At 42.2% G+C, this 15,373-nt stretch overlaps 1 protein-coding gene across 1 annotated transcript in view; it reads left to right on the forward strand.

The window, feature by feature from the left end:
- The window catches only part of LOC102247214 (NXPE family member 3), a 40,468-nt gene that overhangs the window by 10,330 nt on the left and 14,765 nt on the right, over window positions 1-15,373 (forward strand). The window contains exons 2-4 of the mRNA XM_014535531.1: window positions 4,007-4,749; window positions 11,042-11,121; window positions 11,473-11,685. Coding sequence (XP_014391017.1) covers window positions 4,007-4,749; window positions 11,042-11,121; window positions 11,473-11,685 — 1,036 coding nt within the window. The remainder of the gene's footprint in view (window positions 1-4,006; window positions 4,750-11,041; window positions 11,122-11,472; window positions 11,686-15,373) is intronic.

Consider the following 15,373-nt stretch of genomic DNA (forward strand, 5'->3'; position numbering starts at 1 on the left):
GCTGATAGAACTTCACAACAAATAACACATTGCGGTTTCTCAATTCCTGCTGTAATTATTGAGGTAAAACCATACTGTAAAAAATCCTCACTATATTTTCTTTTCTTAACGTTCTTCTCTACATGATCCATTGTCATGGGATGGTTTGCTAATGAAAATAATATATAACAATATCTTTAATAATACAAAAGATGTGCTCGCTTCAGCAGCACATATACTAAAATTGGAACGATACAGAGAAGATTAGCATGACCCCTGCGCAAGGATGACACGCAAATTCGTGAAGCATTCCATATTTAAAGAAAAATAATACAAAAGATGATACATGGCATAGTTCAGTCAATACAGTTCATTAAAGTTTCCTATGATTTACCATTCTGTGTTTGTTTTTTTTACATACCTGTTACTATCACAAGGGGGCAGTATTCACATCAACCGCCTCTGAATATAAAAAGACCGATCAACATCCAGATTAAGTTCCCATGGTACAGATATTTTTTTTTTCAGTAGTTGATGATTTTACAGTACATGATTTTACATTTACCCAGTAATTATAATTCATGAAGTGTCGTTTTACCTCCAATACTGCTGCTTCAACACAGCAGCTGCTTTTAACAGAGTAGCTGCTTTCAACACAGCAGCTGCTTTCAACACAGCAGCTGCTCTCTACACGTGTGTGACTGGTCCGCATAAGTACATTATGGTGCCAACCCTGTCACATACACCTGTATTTGTACGGGGTGTATGTGATGGGGTTGGCGCGATGATGTCATCACGCCGGGTACTCGTATGTGGGCGTATCTGCGTGTGGGCAGACCCGCCTGGAGACGGATAGAGGAGCAGTGTCTCAGTTCCTAAGACCATCGAAAATATGTGTTTTCCGATGGTCTTGGCGACCCCTGTGAAAGGGTCGATCGACCCCCAAAGGGGTCGCGACCCACAGGTTGAGAACCGCTGCTTTAGTACCTACTGACAGTGTTGCAAAGTAGTTTTCCCAATTTATGTTCTCACCAGCACAATGAGAGATTCAGTTGCTTCACATCCTCACTAACATTGGTATTGTCTTTTAGTTGTAACCTTTCTTTGGATATGTAAAGGTATTTCATTGTGGTTTTAGTTTGCAATCCTTTTCTTACTAATTCAGCTAAGCACCTATTCATATATTTATTGGTCATTGAATTTCCTCTGTGAAACAATTAGGTTGTTTGTCTTTTCTTATTAATCTATAGGAATTCTTTAGAGATTCTGGATACAAGCTCCTTCATTTGTTGTGCATGGTACAAATATCTTCTCCAGCTCTGTGTCATGCCTGCTTTTCATTCTAATAGTGTCTTTTGAGTAAAAAATATTTTTAATTTTATTTTATTATTATAAGATTTATTATCTCTTAACATGAGATCTGCCTGCTTAACAATTTTTAAAGTATACAATACAGTATTTTAGATACAATGTTGTACAACAGACCTGTAGAGTTTATCTTGCTTAACTAAAACGTTACGCTTGTTAACTAATAACTGTGAGAACAGTTGGGAGCTGAAAACCAGGATTACAGGCCTTATTAGGGGAAAGAGACCTGCGGGCTGTCTCCCAATTGGAGGACAGCAGCACGTGCAGAGGTGGGCACGCCTTTTGAGGGGCGGAATGGGAAGGAATGGGGGCTTAGTGTACTCGGCGCAGGCTGGTTGGTGGCTTAATGTATGGTCCTTATAGGAACAAGGGCTTAGGGTATTTGGCAGGTGTGGATTGGTGGTCCAATGTATAGTCCATATAAGGTACATGGTTAGTCGCTCAGGTATTTCTAGGCTGCAGGTTACGTCATACTCCGCCCACCAGTTGGGGGGAAGGGAGGATCTATCAATAACTCCCCATTTATTCCTCTCCCTGCCATCTGGCAAACACCATTCTTCAGTTCCATAAATTTTACAATTTTAGATTCTTGATATAAAAGGAATCATGCAATAGTTGTCTTTCTGTGACTGGCTTCTTTCACCAACATAGAGAGCCATGCTGAGCCAGGGGGAAGGAGCTATGGTGACGACCAGCTTAAGCTAGTAGTCCTTGTTCTCTCCCAGGCAGCTAGATTGTGCTGGTCTCATCAGCATTGCAAACTGGCAGGCCAGAAACCAGTTCACTGAAGACCCTTACAGAAAAGTTGGGACACTAGAGCTGATAGAAGCTGGGAGCTGGGGTTCTCTTCCTGACCATATTACAGTATACCAGGGGTGTCCTGAATCTCCTTACCACTTTTGGTAAGTCTGTTTTCCTGTTCACCTGGTATAAAAGCCTTTCAGTGACTGAATTGTTGCTGGATCTGTGAATTCATGGGGGAAAGAGGATTCAGGGTTTCCTAGTCGCCACCTTAAAGATGTTACTTCTGAAGATGTCTCTTTTATTTCTACCTAGACAGATTGTATTTTTATTTTTATAGTTCCTTTTTGGTTAAAAAGAAATTAAGCAGAGAATTTTTTACAGTTTTTGTTTTTATTATGAAATATTTTTCACATGCCAAAGAATATATATAATGTGCATATGACAGGAATAACAAAACAAGCAGCTAATCATTCTTTTCATGTAACCTCCCCCAACTAATAATTCTTTTCATGTTGAACTGATACTTTTGGTCTTTCTCAACTCTGTTCAAGTTTGCCATAACAGAACCCTTGGCCACTCTTGCCGGTCAGTTCAAATTTTCAGGACCCTTTGCGTGGTGGCAAAGCTGCAAGCAACAGGAGGCAAAACAGTCTCCGCCTCTGAGAATGTAAGACATGCTCACTGACACGTTCCTGCCCGTTGTTCAGATGGACAAGAAGCCATTCTGACTTGTGATCTGCCAATTTAGCGCTCCCCTGATCTTCTCCCAGCCCAGGATGAGGGTCTGTAAACAGGCCCCATCAGGACCAGACACCTTGCCAGGTATACTTTCCTCCAAGACACCACTGGCCTGTGTGGGCTAAGCATCCCAAGAAACCACATAATACTGCATCTGAGCCCAGATTCCAAGATGTTGAACCCTGCTTCTCTCCAGCCCGGAGAGGAGCCAGTCCTGTGAGTGTTTTCTCCTCCAGCAATCAAAGCAGAGATTTCAGCCTCAGACACACCCTCCATGTGCTGCCATGGAATTTGAGATGTGTCACTGGTTGCTTCTTTTCTGAATCACACTTGCTTGAATAGAAGGGACTATTGGTGGGTGTAGGTAAGTATCTGATAGGTCAGGCACATAGGCCCACTCTCGTATCCACCACACAACACAAGGCCTCCCTCTACTGCTCTTCCTGGTCTGTATTTGTGACTTTGTGTTTCATGGAATATGATACCAGAGAGCGCTGGGCCCCCGGAGGAGACTCTTTTGTCATAGCAAACACCATGTCTTCCTAGAAAAGAACCTGCCATATATCGGTTCTTTTTCCAGCCATCACCTCTGTCTCTGCCTTTCTACAGCCTCTTACTTTTCCAATAGTTTCGAATTGCTTCTTTTGTCCACTGAGCCCAATTAGAGCGGGAGCTCCCTAAGAAACGGTCTAACCTCCTGCTTTTTTAACCCTCAACAGCACTGAGTAATGGACTTGCCCACCTCCAATTCTCTGTTGGAAATCTAGTTTGGAAATGGTGGGGGTGAGATGGTAGAGAGAGGGAATAGGAAGAAAAAAGAGGACACTTCATCAGAATGCCAGGTTCTGGGAGGTAAGAGATACGACAATTAGATGTAGGCCTGCACGTATCTCTGTGCATGTTGCGTGGGGATGAGGGTGGTAGTGGAGGTTATAAGGCTGAGATAAGGATACAGTTGAGATCCAGGGATAAAACTTCATCTTCACAGGAGGTGCTCCTTTTAACTAACTGGATAATGACTCAGACACTGACGAGGCTAGTGAATGACAGACAGCTTGGTGCAGGCAGGATAGGACTCCTGGCAGAGGGGACTGGTTTTGGTGAGTGGAAATCTCCTTCCTGAAGGAAAGTGAAGAAAACATAAACCATTGATAGATTCTCCTTTCTCCACCCACAGATCTTCTACTTCAAGATGCCCTGGCCTGACAACACCATCCCTCGGCCCCCAGCACCTTGCTGTGCCTCTAAACCTGTCCCCACGCCCTCCCTCTTGGAGTCTGTCTCCCAGGAGTTTGGCAACCTGACCCATCTTTTGTACTGGCCTTCAAGCCCAGGAGAAGAAAAGGACCTATTGGCCTCCACCAGCCCCCAGAACTCCACCTACCACCTGAGAGGTCCTGCGCAGGCCAGCTATGCCCTGGGAAGCTACTTGGAGGCCATCCTTGTTGCCAGAGACCATAGGGGCAGGCCCAAGACCCACGGTGGGGATCTGTTTCGGACAAAGCTGCTGGGTCCTGACTTGAAGGCAGGGGTCCCTGGGGATGTCCAGGATCTGGAGAACGGCACATACCTGCTGTCCTTCCCCCTTCTTTGGGCTGGGCAGGCCCAGGTGCAAGTGCGGCTGATCCATTCCAGCGAGGCAGTGGGGGTTCTGCGAAGAATCTGGAGAGAGAAAAGAGCCACTGTTGATTTTAGAGGGTATTTCCGGGGACCCACGGGCATTGAAGAGACTGTGATTTGCAATGTTGACGCTCTGTCCATTGGAACAAGAGGGCCTACCTGCCAGTACAGAAATACGGATTCGGGTGAAGTCTGGTTCTGTGCTCAGCCCTCTACCCTGCCCTGCAACTCTTTAGTTGGGCACTCAAGTGGAAGTTACCTGAATGTAACTACTCTACGTGATGAGGCCCTGCTGGCATGGTAAGGAAACACAAGAGCAGGGGAGCTTGTACCAACAGGAAGCCACATCCTTCTTTCTAAATATTGTCCCTGGGACACAATGTCCCTCCCCAGTTTACTAGGATACCACTCCTTTATTTATACTCTCATTCAACAGGTGCTTGTTGCGCGCCTATTATATGACAGACATTTCTAAACAGATATGTACCACAAGAAACTGGTCAGGCTATCCATTTAAGGAAGGTTACAATTGATCTGGGGTTTAAAGAAAAAAATAGGAATTCTCCAGAAGGATAAGAGACAAGATGTTCAAGGCAGAGCAAATGACCTCAGGGCAAAAGTGTCTCCAAGTGCCTCATTTATTTATTTAAATTCCTGCCTGCACTTAGATTTTCATCTAAAAATACATAAATACATAAAAATTCCTTCTTTTGTTAGATCTTCAATTATTTAAAAATCTATTTTTAAAAAACATTAAAGATTTTTTTTGTTCAGAATTTTTAGTGGTTCTCAGTGTAAGGGTTGGTGTGAATACTTGGTTCTGCCATATTATCAGAAAAATGAATCTCCATTCTATTTTATGTGTTCCTGCTATATCTTTGATATGTGTTCCTTTGATTTATTTCAGGATTTATTTCTTTTTTATTTTATACAATTATATTTATTAATATGAAAAGATACTCCTATCAGTGGTAATAACCAACAGAGACAGCATGCCTATTGAAATTGTAGATTTTTAGGCAAGCAGCCCTGTGTTAAGCAGAAAATTGGGGCAGGCCTGCCAGAGCATGCAGCAGCCTCTAGCAGAGTGGGATGGAATCTGGTAAGGAGTAACTGTGATAGCGCCCAATGGGAACAGCCTCTTATGCAAGCATATGTGGAATACCTCATTATAGCCCCTTATTTCTTTTTTTTCTAATTTCGTGATTCAGAACAATTCACCAATCTATCAATCTTCCTTATATGGGATAAAAATAGTTAAGGCTATAAATTTCCTTCAGGGTACAGCTTTAGCTTATATTCTTCAAATTTTTGTATATGGAAACTTCATTTTTATTCATTTTCACGTGTTTTGTAATTTACACAGTAATTTTCTCTTTAATTCATGAATTACTTAGGAATTATGTTTAGTTTCTGAATATAAGGTAGGGAGGTGGCTATCTTAATATCTTTTTCTTAATTTACTTGCATTATGACTAGAAATACGGTTTCTGATATTAATTCTTTGAAATTTGTTGAAATTTTATTTGTGACCCAGTAAATGACTAAGTTTTTGTTAGTGTTCTATATTTTCTTTCTTTTTTTTTAAACATTTTTTATTGATTTTTTTACAGAGAGGAAGGGAAAGGGATAGAGAGATAGGAACATCAATGAGAGAGAAACATCCATCAGCTGCCTCCTGTACACCTCCTACTGGGGATGTGCCCGCAACCAAGGTACATGCCCTTGACCGGAATCGAACCTGGGACCCTTCAGTCCATAGGCCGATGCTCTATCCACTGAGCCAAACCGGTTAGGGCTATATTTTCTTAAAAAATAGTTCGTATTCTCGCTCAGCCAGTGTGGCTCAGTGATTGGGCATCGACCTATGAGCCAGGAGGCTGCAGTTCAATTCCCGGTCAGGGCACATGCCTAGGTTGTGGGAGGCAGGAGGTGGCCGATCAATGGTTTTCTCTCATCATTGATGTTACTATCTCTCTCTCCCTCTTCCTTCCTCTCTGAAATCAATACAAATATATTTTTAAAAATAAATAAAATAATTTGTATTCTCTATTTCTTCAGAATGGAATTCTGAACCTATTTGATTTAGATTGTTGACATTTTTATTCCAAACATGTATATCTTCACTAATTTTTCTGAGTGCTCAATCTATTAGCTTAGACATAAGTGTATCATACTGTGTTTGTAGATGTGACTATTTCTCTTTGTGATTCAGGCTGTTTTCAATCTATACTTTTCAAGGTCATGTTGTTAAGTATATTCAACTTTGTGATTGTCTTATGTTAATGGTAAATTACTCATGTTACTTTCTTGCTTTTTGTCTTAAGTTCTAATTTTGACACTATGAATATTATAACAACTCTCATTTGTTTAGTGTTTTCATAGTATATATTTTTCTTCTCTTTATATTTCAATATTTTGTGTGAAATAATTGTAGGTAGGTCTCTTGACATGAAATGTGGCACAGTTTCATTTGTTTAGGCACAGTTAAATAAATCATAAAATAGACTAAATCCATGAAGATAACTAACTTTACCTAAACATAATAGGTATTCAAACCAATGGAGAATATGTTGAATAGTAAATAAATAGAAAAGAATATAATTCGATCTGAACTCTAGAGTATATACATAAAATTCAATGTTTAGGAAAATTAAAGACCTAAATGTAAAAAAAAAAAAAAAGGAAAACTTCAAAAAGAAAATATTGTTTTTATTTTGGGTCAGGAAAACATTAAGATATAATAAAAGGCACAAATAATAATAATAATATTCATACATAGGTTTTTATTCATTTCTCTGGAATAGCTGCCTGTATGTGATTGCTGGGTTGTACAATTAGTGGACATTTAGTTTTATAAGAAACTACCAAATTATTGTCCAGAGTGGCCTTACCATTTACATTCCCATCAGCAATGTCTGAGAGGTCCAGTTTCTCTGCACCCTCCCCAACATTTAGTTTTAACATTATTTTTAATTTTATCTGTTGATCTATTCATTTCTAAAGAAAGATCTAATTCAAACCTGGCAAAACGTTAAGATCCTGTAGAGCTGGATGTTGGGTACACAAAAAAGTAAATTTTAAAATGTGCAGATGAGTCGTTCAAGAAGTTGTCCTATGAAGGAAAGGAACCTGACAGAGTTATAGCTATAGGAAGAGGTCATGGAAGAGGCAGTTTATTCAGTGGAGCAGATGTGATTATGTTTATATTCTGAGAGAGAAAAAAGGGGGCACAATCTAAAAGATGCAGAAGGAGGTAGCAGTAGGAGATAGATGTGTCACATCTGCTGAGTATAGAGAGCAGGCAGTGAGGATGGGTGCAGAGATTGACATATTTCCTGATAAAGAAGTGAATGTTAAGAAAGCTCCTGTTGATTAGGAGGTGCTGCCCCATCCCTCTCTCCCGGGCCTGGGAAGTGAAGGAAGAAAGATGAGGTAAGAAAGATGCCTCTCCCAATCTCAAATGTCCTACACTTGAGGAATGGTGGAAACACACAAAAAGATTGCCCAATAGCATTTCCAGCCTCACTGGAACTGTCGTCCATCAGTTCTAAAGACAGCAGTTCATACACTCAAATATTTACTCTTATTTAATAGCTAGTTATTTCATTATTGCCTCCTCAGCAACTTATATTCCTACTAGAGGCCCAGTGCATGAATTTCGTGCACCAGGAGGGGGGGAAGTCCCCCCAGTCTGGCCGGGACCCCTCGGGGTATGTCGGACTGCCTCTCGAAATCCGGGACCGCTGGCTCCTAACTGCTTGCCTGCCTGCCTGCCTGCCTGATTATATCCCTAACCCCTCTGCCTGCCTGCCTGATCGCCTCTAACCACCTCTGCCTGCCTGATCGCCCCTAACTGTCTCTGCCTTGCCCTGCACCTGGGACCCAGGATTCCCTCCACCAGCTAGTCGCAGGCACCCAGGACCCAGGCCAGCTTCGCCCGGGCCGGCTGCAGCCACAGAGGACCGTGGGCGGGTGGCCTGATCGCTAACTGTCTCTGCCTTGCCCTGCACCTGGGACCCAGGATTCCCTCCACCAGCTAGTCGCAGGCACCCAGGACCCAGGCCAGCTTCGCCCGGGCCGGCTGCAGCCACAGAGGACCGTGGGCGGGTGGCTTCGCCTGACCCGCAGCTGCAGGTGCCCAGGACAGCAGGGCAGGCGGCTTGTCCCTCTCCCGGGCCGCAGCCTGGCTGGTCCCCATTCCTCTCTCTCCAGTGTTAAGTGGCTGAGCAGTTCCGGCACAAGGGTGCGAGGTTGTGATGACCATTTGCATATTAGCTCTTTATTATATAGGATTGTCTGAGTTTTTGTTTTGATGAAATTTTTTAAAAACTTTAATCTGCTTTATTACAGTATAATTTATATACAATGAAATAGTCTTGTTTGAAATGTGCAGGTCAATGAGATTTTTTGTTTTGTTCTGTTTTTAATCCTCAACCAAGGATATTTTTCCATTGATTTTTAAAGAGAGTGGAAGAGAGGGGGAAAGACAGAGATAAATATTGATGTGAGAGAAACACATCGATTGATTACCTCCTGCATAAGCCCCGACCAGGGCCCCGGTCAAGGGAGGAGCCTGCATCCTACACTCTATCTACTGAGTTTTAATAAATGTGTATACCCATTAACTGTCACCACAATCAAGAAATAGCACATTTCCACCACCTCTAAAGATTCCCTGTGTCCCTTTACAGTCAATTTTCCTCATCCACCTCCAGCCCCAGGCAAGCACTGATTTGCTTTCTGAAAGCAGGTATTAGTTTTGCCTTTTCTAGAATTGCATAAAAATGTAACCATACAGTTTGTACTCTTGTATCTGGCTTCTTTCACTCAGTAACATGCTTTTGAGATTCATCCATGTTGTTGCATATCAGTAATTTTCTCTTTTTTATTGATGAACGGTGTTCCATTGTACAGATATACTACAGTTTATTTATCCATTCACCTCTTGAACATTTGGGTTGTTTCCACTTTTAGCAATTATGAATCAAACTGCTGTTAATATTGGGGCATAAGACTTTTGTAGACAAATACTTTTGTTTCTCTGTGGAATTTTTTTACTACTAAACTTTATGAATTATAACTGTTTTAGATTTACAAAGAAATAGAGCAGATAGTACAGAGATTCCCCTATCTGCTTTCCCCCATAATTTCTCCTATTATTAACATTTTATATTAGTGTGGTATGTTTGTTGCAATCCTTGAACCAATATCGATACATTATTATTAAGTCCATAGTCTATTTAGGTTTCTTTAGTTTTAACCCAGTGACTTTTCAATGGTGAGCTGCAATAATTTTTAAAACATACAATACCTGACTAGTCAGGGGTGCTGACCTTTTTTCCCTTAGACTGTCAAACAAACAAACAAAAAATAACAGCCAACATAACAATAGCTGTCCGGCGTGAATGAATCAAAATTAAAATTGCATTTTTTGGTGTGTCACAGAATTGTAGTAATTAATTTGTGTCTGTCATGAGATGAAAGAAGGTTAAACATTGCTATTTTATTTTATTTTTTAAATATATTTTTTATTGATTTCAGAAAGGAAGGGAGAAGGAGGGAGGGAGATAGAAACATCATCAATGAAAGAGAATCATGGATCAGCCGCCTCCTGCACATCCCCTAGTGGGGTTCGAGCCTGCGACCCAGGCATGTGCCCTTGACTGGAATCGAACCTGGGACCCTTGGGTCCACAGGCCGACGCTCTATCCACTGAGCCAAACCGGCCAGGGAAAACATTGCTATTTTAATCTAATGTCCTTTTTCTGTTCCAGAATCCCATCCAGAATTCTGCATTACATTTAGTCATCAAGGTCCTCGGTTGTGACAGATTCTTATACTTTCCTTATTTTTTATGACTTGGACAGTTTTGAGGAGTACCGGTTAATTATATTGTAGTATTCCTCTCTGTTGCAATTTGTCTGATGTTATTCTTATGATTAGAGGTGGGTTATGGTTTTGAGGAAGAAGGTCACAGAGATCAGGTTACATTTTCATCACATTATATCAAGTGTACATGCTACCAACGTGATTTATGAGTGTTGATTTTAACCTGGCTGGGCAGTGTTTCTCCACCACAAAACTACTCTCCCACACCCTCTCCTTCCACACTGTGCCCTTTGGGCAACGCTAGGTACAGCCCACACTTAAGTAGTGAGGGATTATGATCTCCACTGCCTGAGTTTTTTGTAACAAAAATTATTCTGCTCATGTTCCTTCCAGAATGTAGTGCTAGGAAGAGAGAGTTTCTTTCTCCTGGCTTGTGTACCCTTCTTTATCAGAGAAGAGCTACATGATCCAGCGTGGATGCTCTTTTATTGCCTGGCCTGTTAGTAACCTGAGAGCTCATGGGTAGGTTGATTGCAGAAAGTCCAGGTTCCTGATAAGATTTTCTCTTTCTTCCATCACTTTTTTCTGATTCCTGATTGTAATTGCTTCATTACAAAAGTGCTCATTGTATTGTAGCTACCTCAAACTCTTTTAGGACTTAGGCAGAGTAGAAATTATAAGTCAACCATCATATCCCTATGCTGGATTCCAGTTTTCACCTGCTCAGCCCCCTCAATGCTCACTCTTGGTGTTTCTCCAGGCAAGTGACAGACAAGGTGCTCCCTCGGGGCATTTCTCCAATCCAAATCAGAAGGGCAGCCCCAGGAAACAGCAGCCTGGGTGAGTGGGGCTGGCATTTGCTGGGGACCGGGCAGGTGTGGGGTGGGGAATAGACGTAGGGGGTTTTAGTCCTTGACTGGGAGTTGAGCCCCAGTCCTCCTGCCAGGGCAGTATGCATAATGGTTAGCAATCTGTGCTGTAAAGTCAGACTTCTTGGGTAAAAGTCTATCTCTGCCAGTCACTATTCTTGACCATGGGTAAATTGCTTAACAATTCAGGGCCTTCGTGAATAGTACTTCATGGACTTTTGCAAAAAAGTAAATGAAATGATGTACGTAAAGCACATAGAAGAGAGCCCAGAATTTTATAATAATAAATGTTAGTTGTGTTCTGGTTTTTCCTTTTCTATAGCCCTACCCTCTCGACCCCCGTGCAGTCCTGGGCTCCCTACCGCAAAGCCCTCTGGCTTCTACCACGGGCACGTGTGGCACTCACTGTCCTGCTCCAGCCGCTCCTTTCCCACTGTTAACAGCATCCTGGGCTGCCTGGCTGGTCACGTCGTCCACATGATGGGGGACTCCACGCTTCGGCAGTGGTGGGAGTATCTGCGTGACACCGTGCCCTGTGAGTGGCCCTGTGGGGACAGGGTAGGACTCCTGGTAAAGCTGTGGTTCTCCTATTACCTAAAACCCAAGTGACTTCTGTGGAATGTATGTTGTTTCCTCCGCCTCTCCCGAGTTAAATTAACACAATCCCAAATCTTCCATGTGCAGCGTTTCTCTAAATAGTCAAGATGAATGGAGAACAGAAAATTGTCACAGGATGTGTGAATAACCTCCCACTTCGAAAAGAAAAACAAACACAACATCTCTATCAGTTATTTTAAATAAAATTATATCCAAGCAGCCAGTACCTAATACGAAGTTACTACAAGTCTCGAAGATATCTGAGGAGTGGGAAGGTAGAACCGAAAAGCTAGCCTGAATGACAGCTGGACTGGGCCCACTATTCAGTGGTCATATTCTCTGTGAGCTCAATTGTAAAGTTAGCAACAGACTAGTTGTGGCTCCTGCTTACCGTGTTTTTTGAGGACAGTCCACCTAAGCATATTATCTCTGATTTCAGGTAGTTCAGATGCATTCTTGTCTTCCTAGAAGTTTAGACATTTTTAAAAAGTTTAGAAATTTGCCATATTGTCATCCTCAGTCACTAGAACTAATTTGAGGTTCTTTATTTTAAACATTGAGGTGTAATTGACAAGTCACAAATAGAATATATTTAAAGTGTACCATTTAATAAGTTATAACATATATGTACACCTGGAAAACAACCTCCGCAAAAAAGATAATTAACATATCCACGTGGCAGAAAACTTTTCTGGTGGCCCTTGCTAATCCTTGCCTTCTACCCTTCCTCTTCCCCAGGCAACCACACATCTGCTTTCTGACTTTTCAGCTTAATTTGCATTTGCTAGAACTTTATTTAAGTAGAGCCATACAATGTGTACCCTTTTTTGTGTGTGGCTCCTTTCATACAACATAATTAATTTTGAGATTGATCCACATTTCTGAGTGTGGCAATGGTTTGTTCCTTATTTAGTGCTATGAAGTATTCCATTATATGCATATACCATTATTTGTTTATCCATTCATCTGTTAATGGACGTTTGGATTGTTTCCAATTTTTAGCTATTACAAGTAAAAATGGTTATGAATATTTGAGCACAAGCCTTTTTTATTATTATTATTTCAGAGAGGGAGAGGGAGAGAGATAGAAATGCCAATGATGAGAGAGAATCATTGATTGGATGCGTCCTGCATGCCCCCTACAGGGGATCAAGCCCACAACCCGGGCATGTGCCCTTGACTGGAATCGAACCACGGACCCTTCAGTCCGCAGGCCGTCGTCACTCTTTCCACTGAGCCAAACCAGCAAAGGCTGTGCACAAGTCTTTATATGGGGATATGCTTTCATTTCTCTTGAGTAAATAATACCTTAATGCAGTGGTTCTCAACCTTCCTAATGCCGCGACCCTTTAATACAGTTCCTCATGTTGTGGTGACCCCCAATTTCATTGTTACAAATTGAACATAATTAAAGCATAGTGATTAATCACAAAAACAATATGTAATTATATATGTGTTTTCCGATGGTCTTAGGCGACCCCTGTGAAAGGCTCGTTCGACCCCCAAAGGTTGAGAACCGCTGCCTTAATGTGAGATGGCTAGATCAGATGGCAGGTGAATACATATGATTAACTTGTTAAGAAACTGCCAAACCGTTCTCCAAACTAACTGTATCATTTTATATTCCCACCATCACTGGATAGGACTTCTAGTTCCTATATATTCTCACCCACACTTGGGAATGTCAATCTTTTACATTTTAGCTTTACTAATAGGTATTAGTGTTCATAATGGCCCATTGAAGCATTTTGTACAATGGCTGCTTTTAAAATCCTTATCAGATAATTCCAACATCTGAGTAATCTTGTTGGCATGATTGTCTTTTCTCATTCAACTTGTGATTGCCGTGGTTCTTGGGATGATATGTAATTTTCTATTGTTTCCTGGACAGTTTGGGTATTCTGGCGTGAGACTGTGGGTCTTTGTTCTTTTTAACAAGCACTCACCTATTTGGGTGTAGCGTGCAGGTCCAGGTGGAGTGTATGCTCAGCTCGCTTTGGGGCTCTGTTGCTACCACCCCAGTGAAAATGGAGAACCAGCTCCATGGCCTTGTTGCCACTGGGTGAAGGCGTCATTTCAGCTCCACACCAGGGACAGGCGGGTACAGTGCCAACTAGCATTTCTTCACTCCACCTTTTTCTGCCATGTTGCTGCCAGGTGGCAATGGAAACTCAGATCCCTCTTGGAGTCAATTTTATTTTAATCAATGTATACGTTACTTTGAATTCTTTTTTTTCATATTTCTATTGCATAATCTATTACTTTTATTATCTGTAAGTATAGATTTTTCATTGCATTCTAAAAACAAATTACTTTCTGACTAAAATGACAGATACTACATGCCTACAGCAAATTCCCCTCATGTTCCACAATATAGCACAAACACTCCATGCACCAGCAAGCACAAAAACACCATCCTTGGCCAAAAGGCAGAGCCAGTCTCCCTCCAGCCCCCGGCCACAGATTACCCATCCATCAGTCAGTACATCATCCTGCTCTATGTGTGTTTCTATTTAAAGACATTCCAGTTAATATATATTGTTTATTTATTAACATTGAATTCATCGCCAATAGCAATAGAGCTCATTCCTTAAGGAAGCTTATTTAACAGATACATTATCTCCATAAAGCATAGCTAGTGCTTTGGCACTAAGGCTGTGGGCTATTTTAAACAGCAGGGGCCACAGGCTCCTGGGAAGGCGTCTTCAGAGACAAATGGGGACTGTTCTCATTCCTCACGGGGATCTGAAGAAAAGAAGGAACATGGGGGAAAGGCAGAAAGCAGCAGCTCCTCAGACTCCAGCAGTAGCGATGAAGATGCCAGCAGCTCCAGCTCGTCTTCCTCGGGGGACACCTCTGACTCAAGACTCCAACTGAGCTTTGTTCATTCCTAGGTGGCGGGACAGAGAACTTCCCAACAGAAGTCTTTGGCACCTATGTACATTGAAGGGCTCTTCTCCTTGACCCTTTTTATTGCTTTACTTCTTCCTTCCGTTCCCCTCCTCCTCCTCAATACAGAGTAGGACGGGTTGGGAAGCGGGGAATGGGGACAGAACTCTCAATATCAGGTCCACACACCTGGGAAGAGAGGTTCCTGCTGGGAGAAGAAATATATCTGAGCTTTTTTGGGTCCCCCTACACCAGTGATGGCGAATCTTTTGAGCTCGGCGTGCCAGCATTTTGGAAAACCCTAACTTAACCCTGGTGCCGTGTCATATATAGGATTTTTTGATATTTGCAACCATAGTAAAATAAAGACTTATATTTTGATATTTATTTGATTTTCGAGAGCATCTCCAGGAAGTCCTGCGGAGATGGTGCCTCCACATTCTGGAAGGTGTTCTGGACTCTGCCAAACAGGATTAAGTTTTTCATCTCCAGATCGATGAACCCCAAGTGGTTCTCATCGAACAGGATGAAGACTCCAGGGAAGCGCCTGGGGTAGGAGAAGGGATCTAAGGTACCAATGTAAACGCCATAGAAACACATCCTGCAGGTTCGGGGGTAGTTCTGGTCACTTGAGCGCACGCCCACAGGCAGAACAAACGGAACAGGCTGCTCCTCCGAAGCTTCAGCCCCGAACTTCCCGACGCTGGGCTGGGCAGGGCTCTGCCAGCCATGGCCCT

This window comes from Myotis brandtii, unplaced genomic scaffold, assembly GCF_000412655.1.
Source record: "Myotis brandtii unplaced genomic scaffold, ASM41265v1 scaffold1441, whole genome shotgun sequence".
Classification (NCBI taxonomy): domain Eukaryota; kingdom Metazoa; phylum Chordata; class Mammalia; order Chiroptera; family Vespertilionidae; genus Myotis; species Myotis brandtii.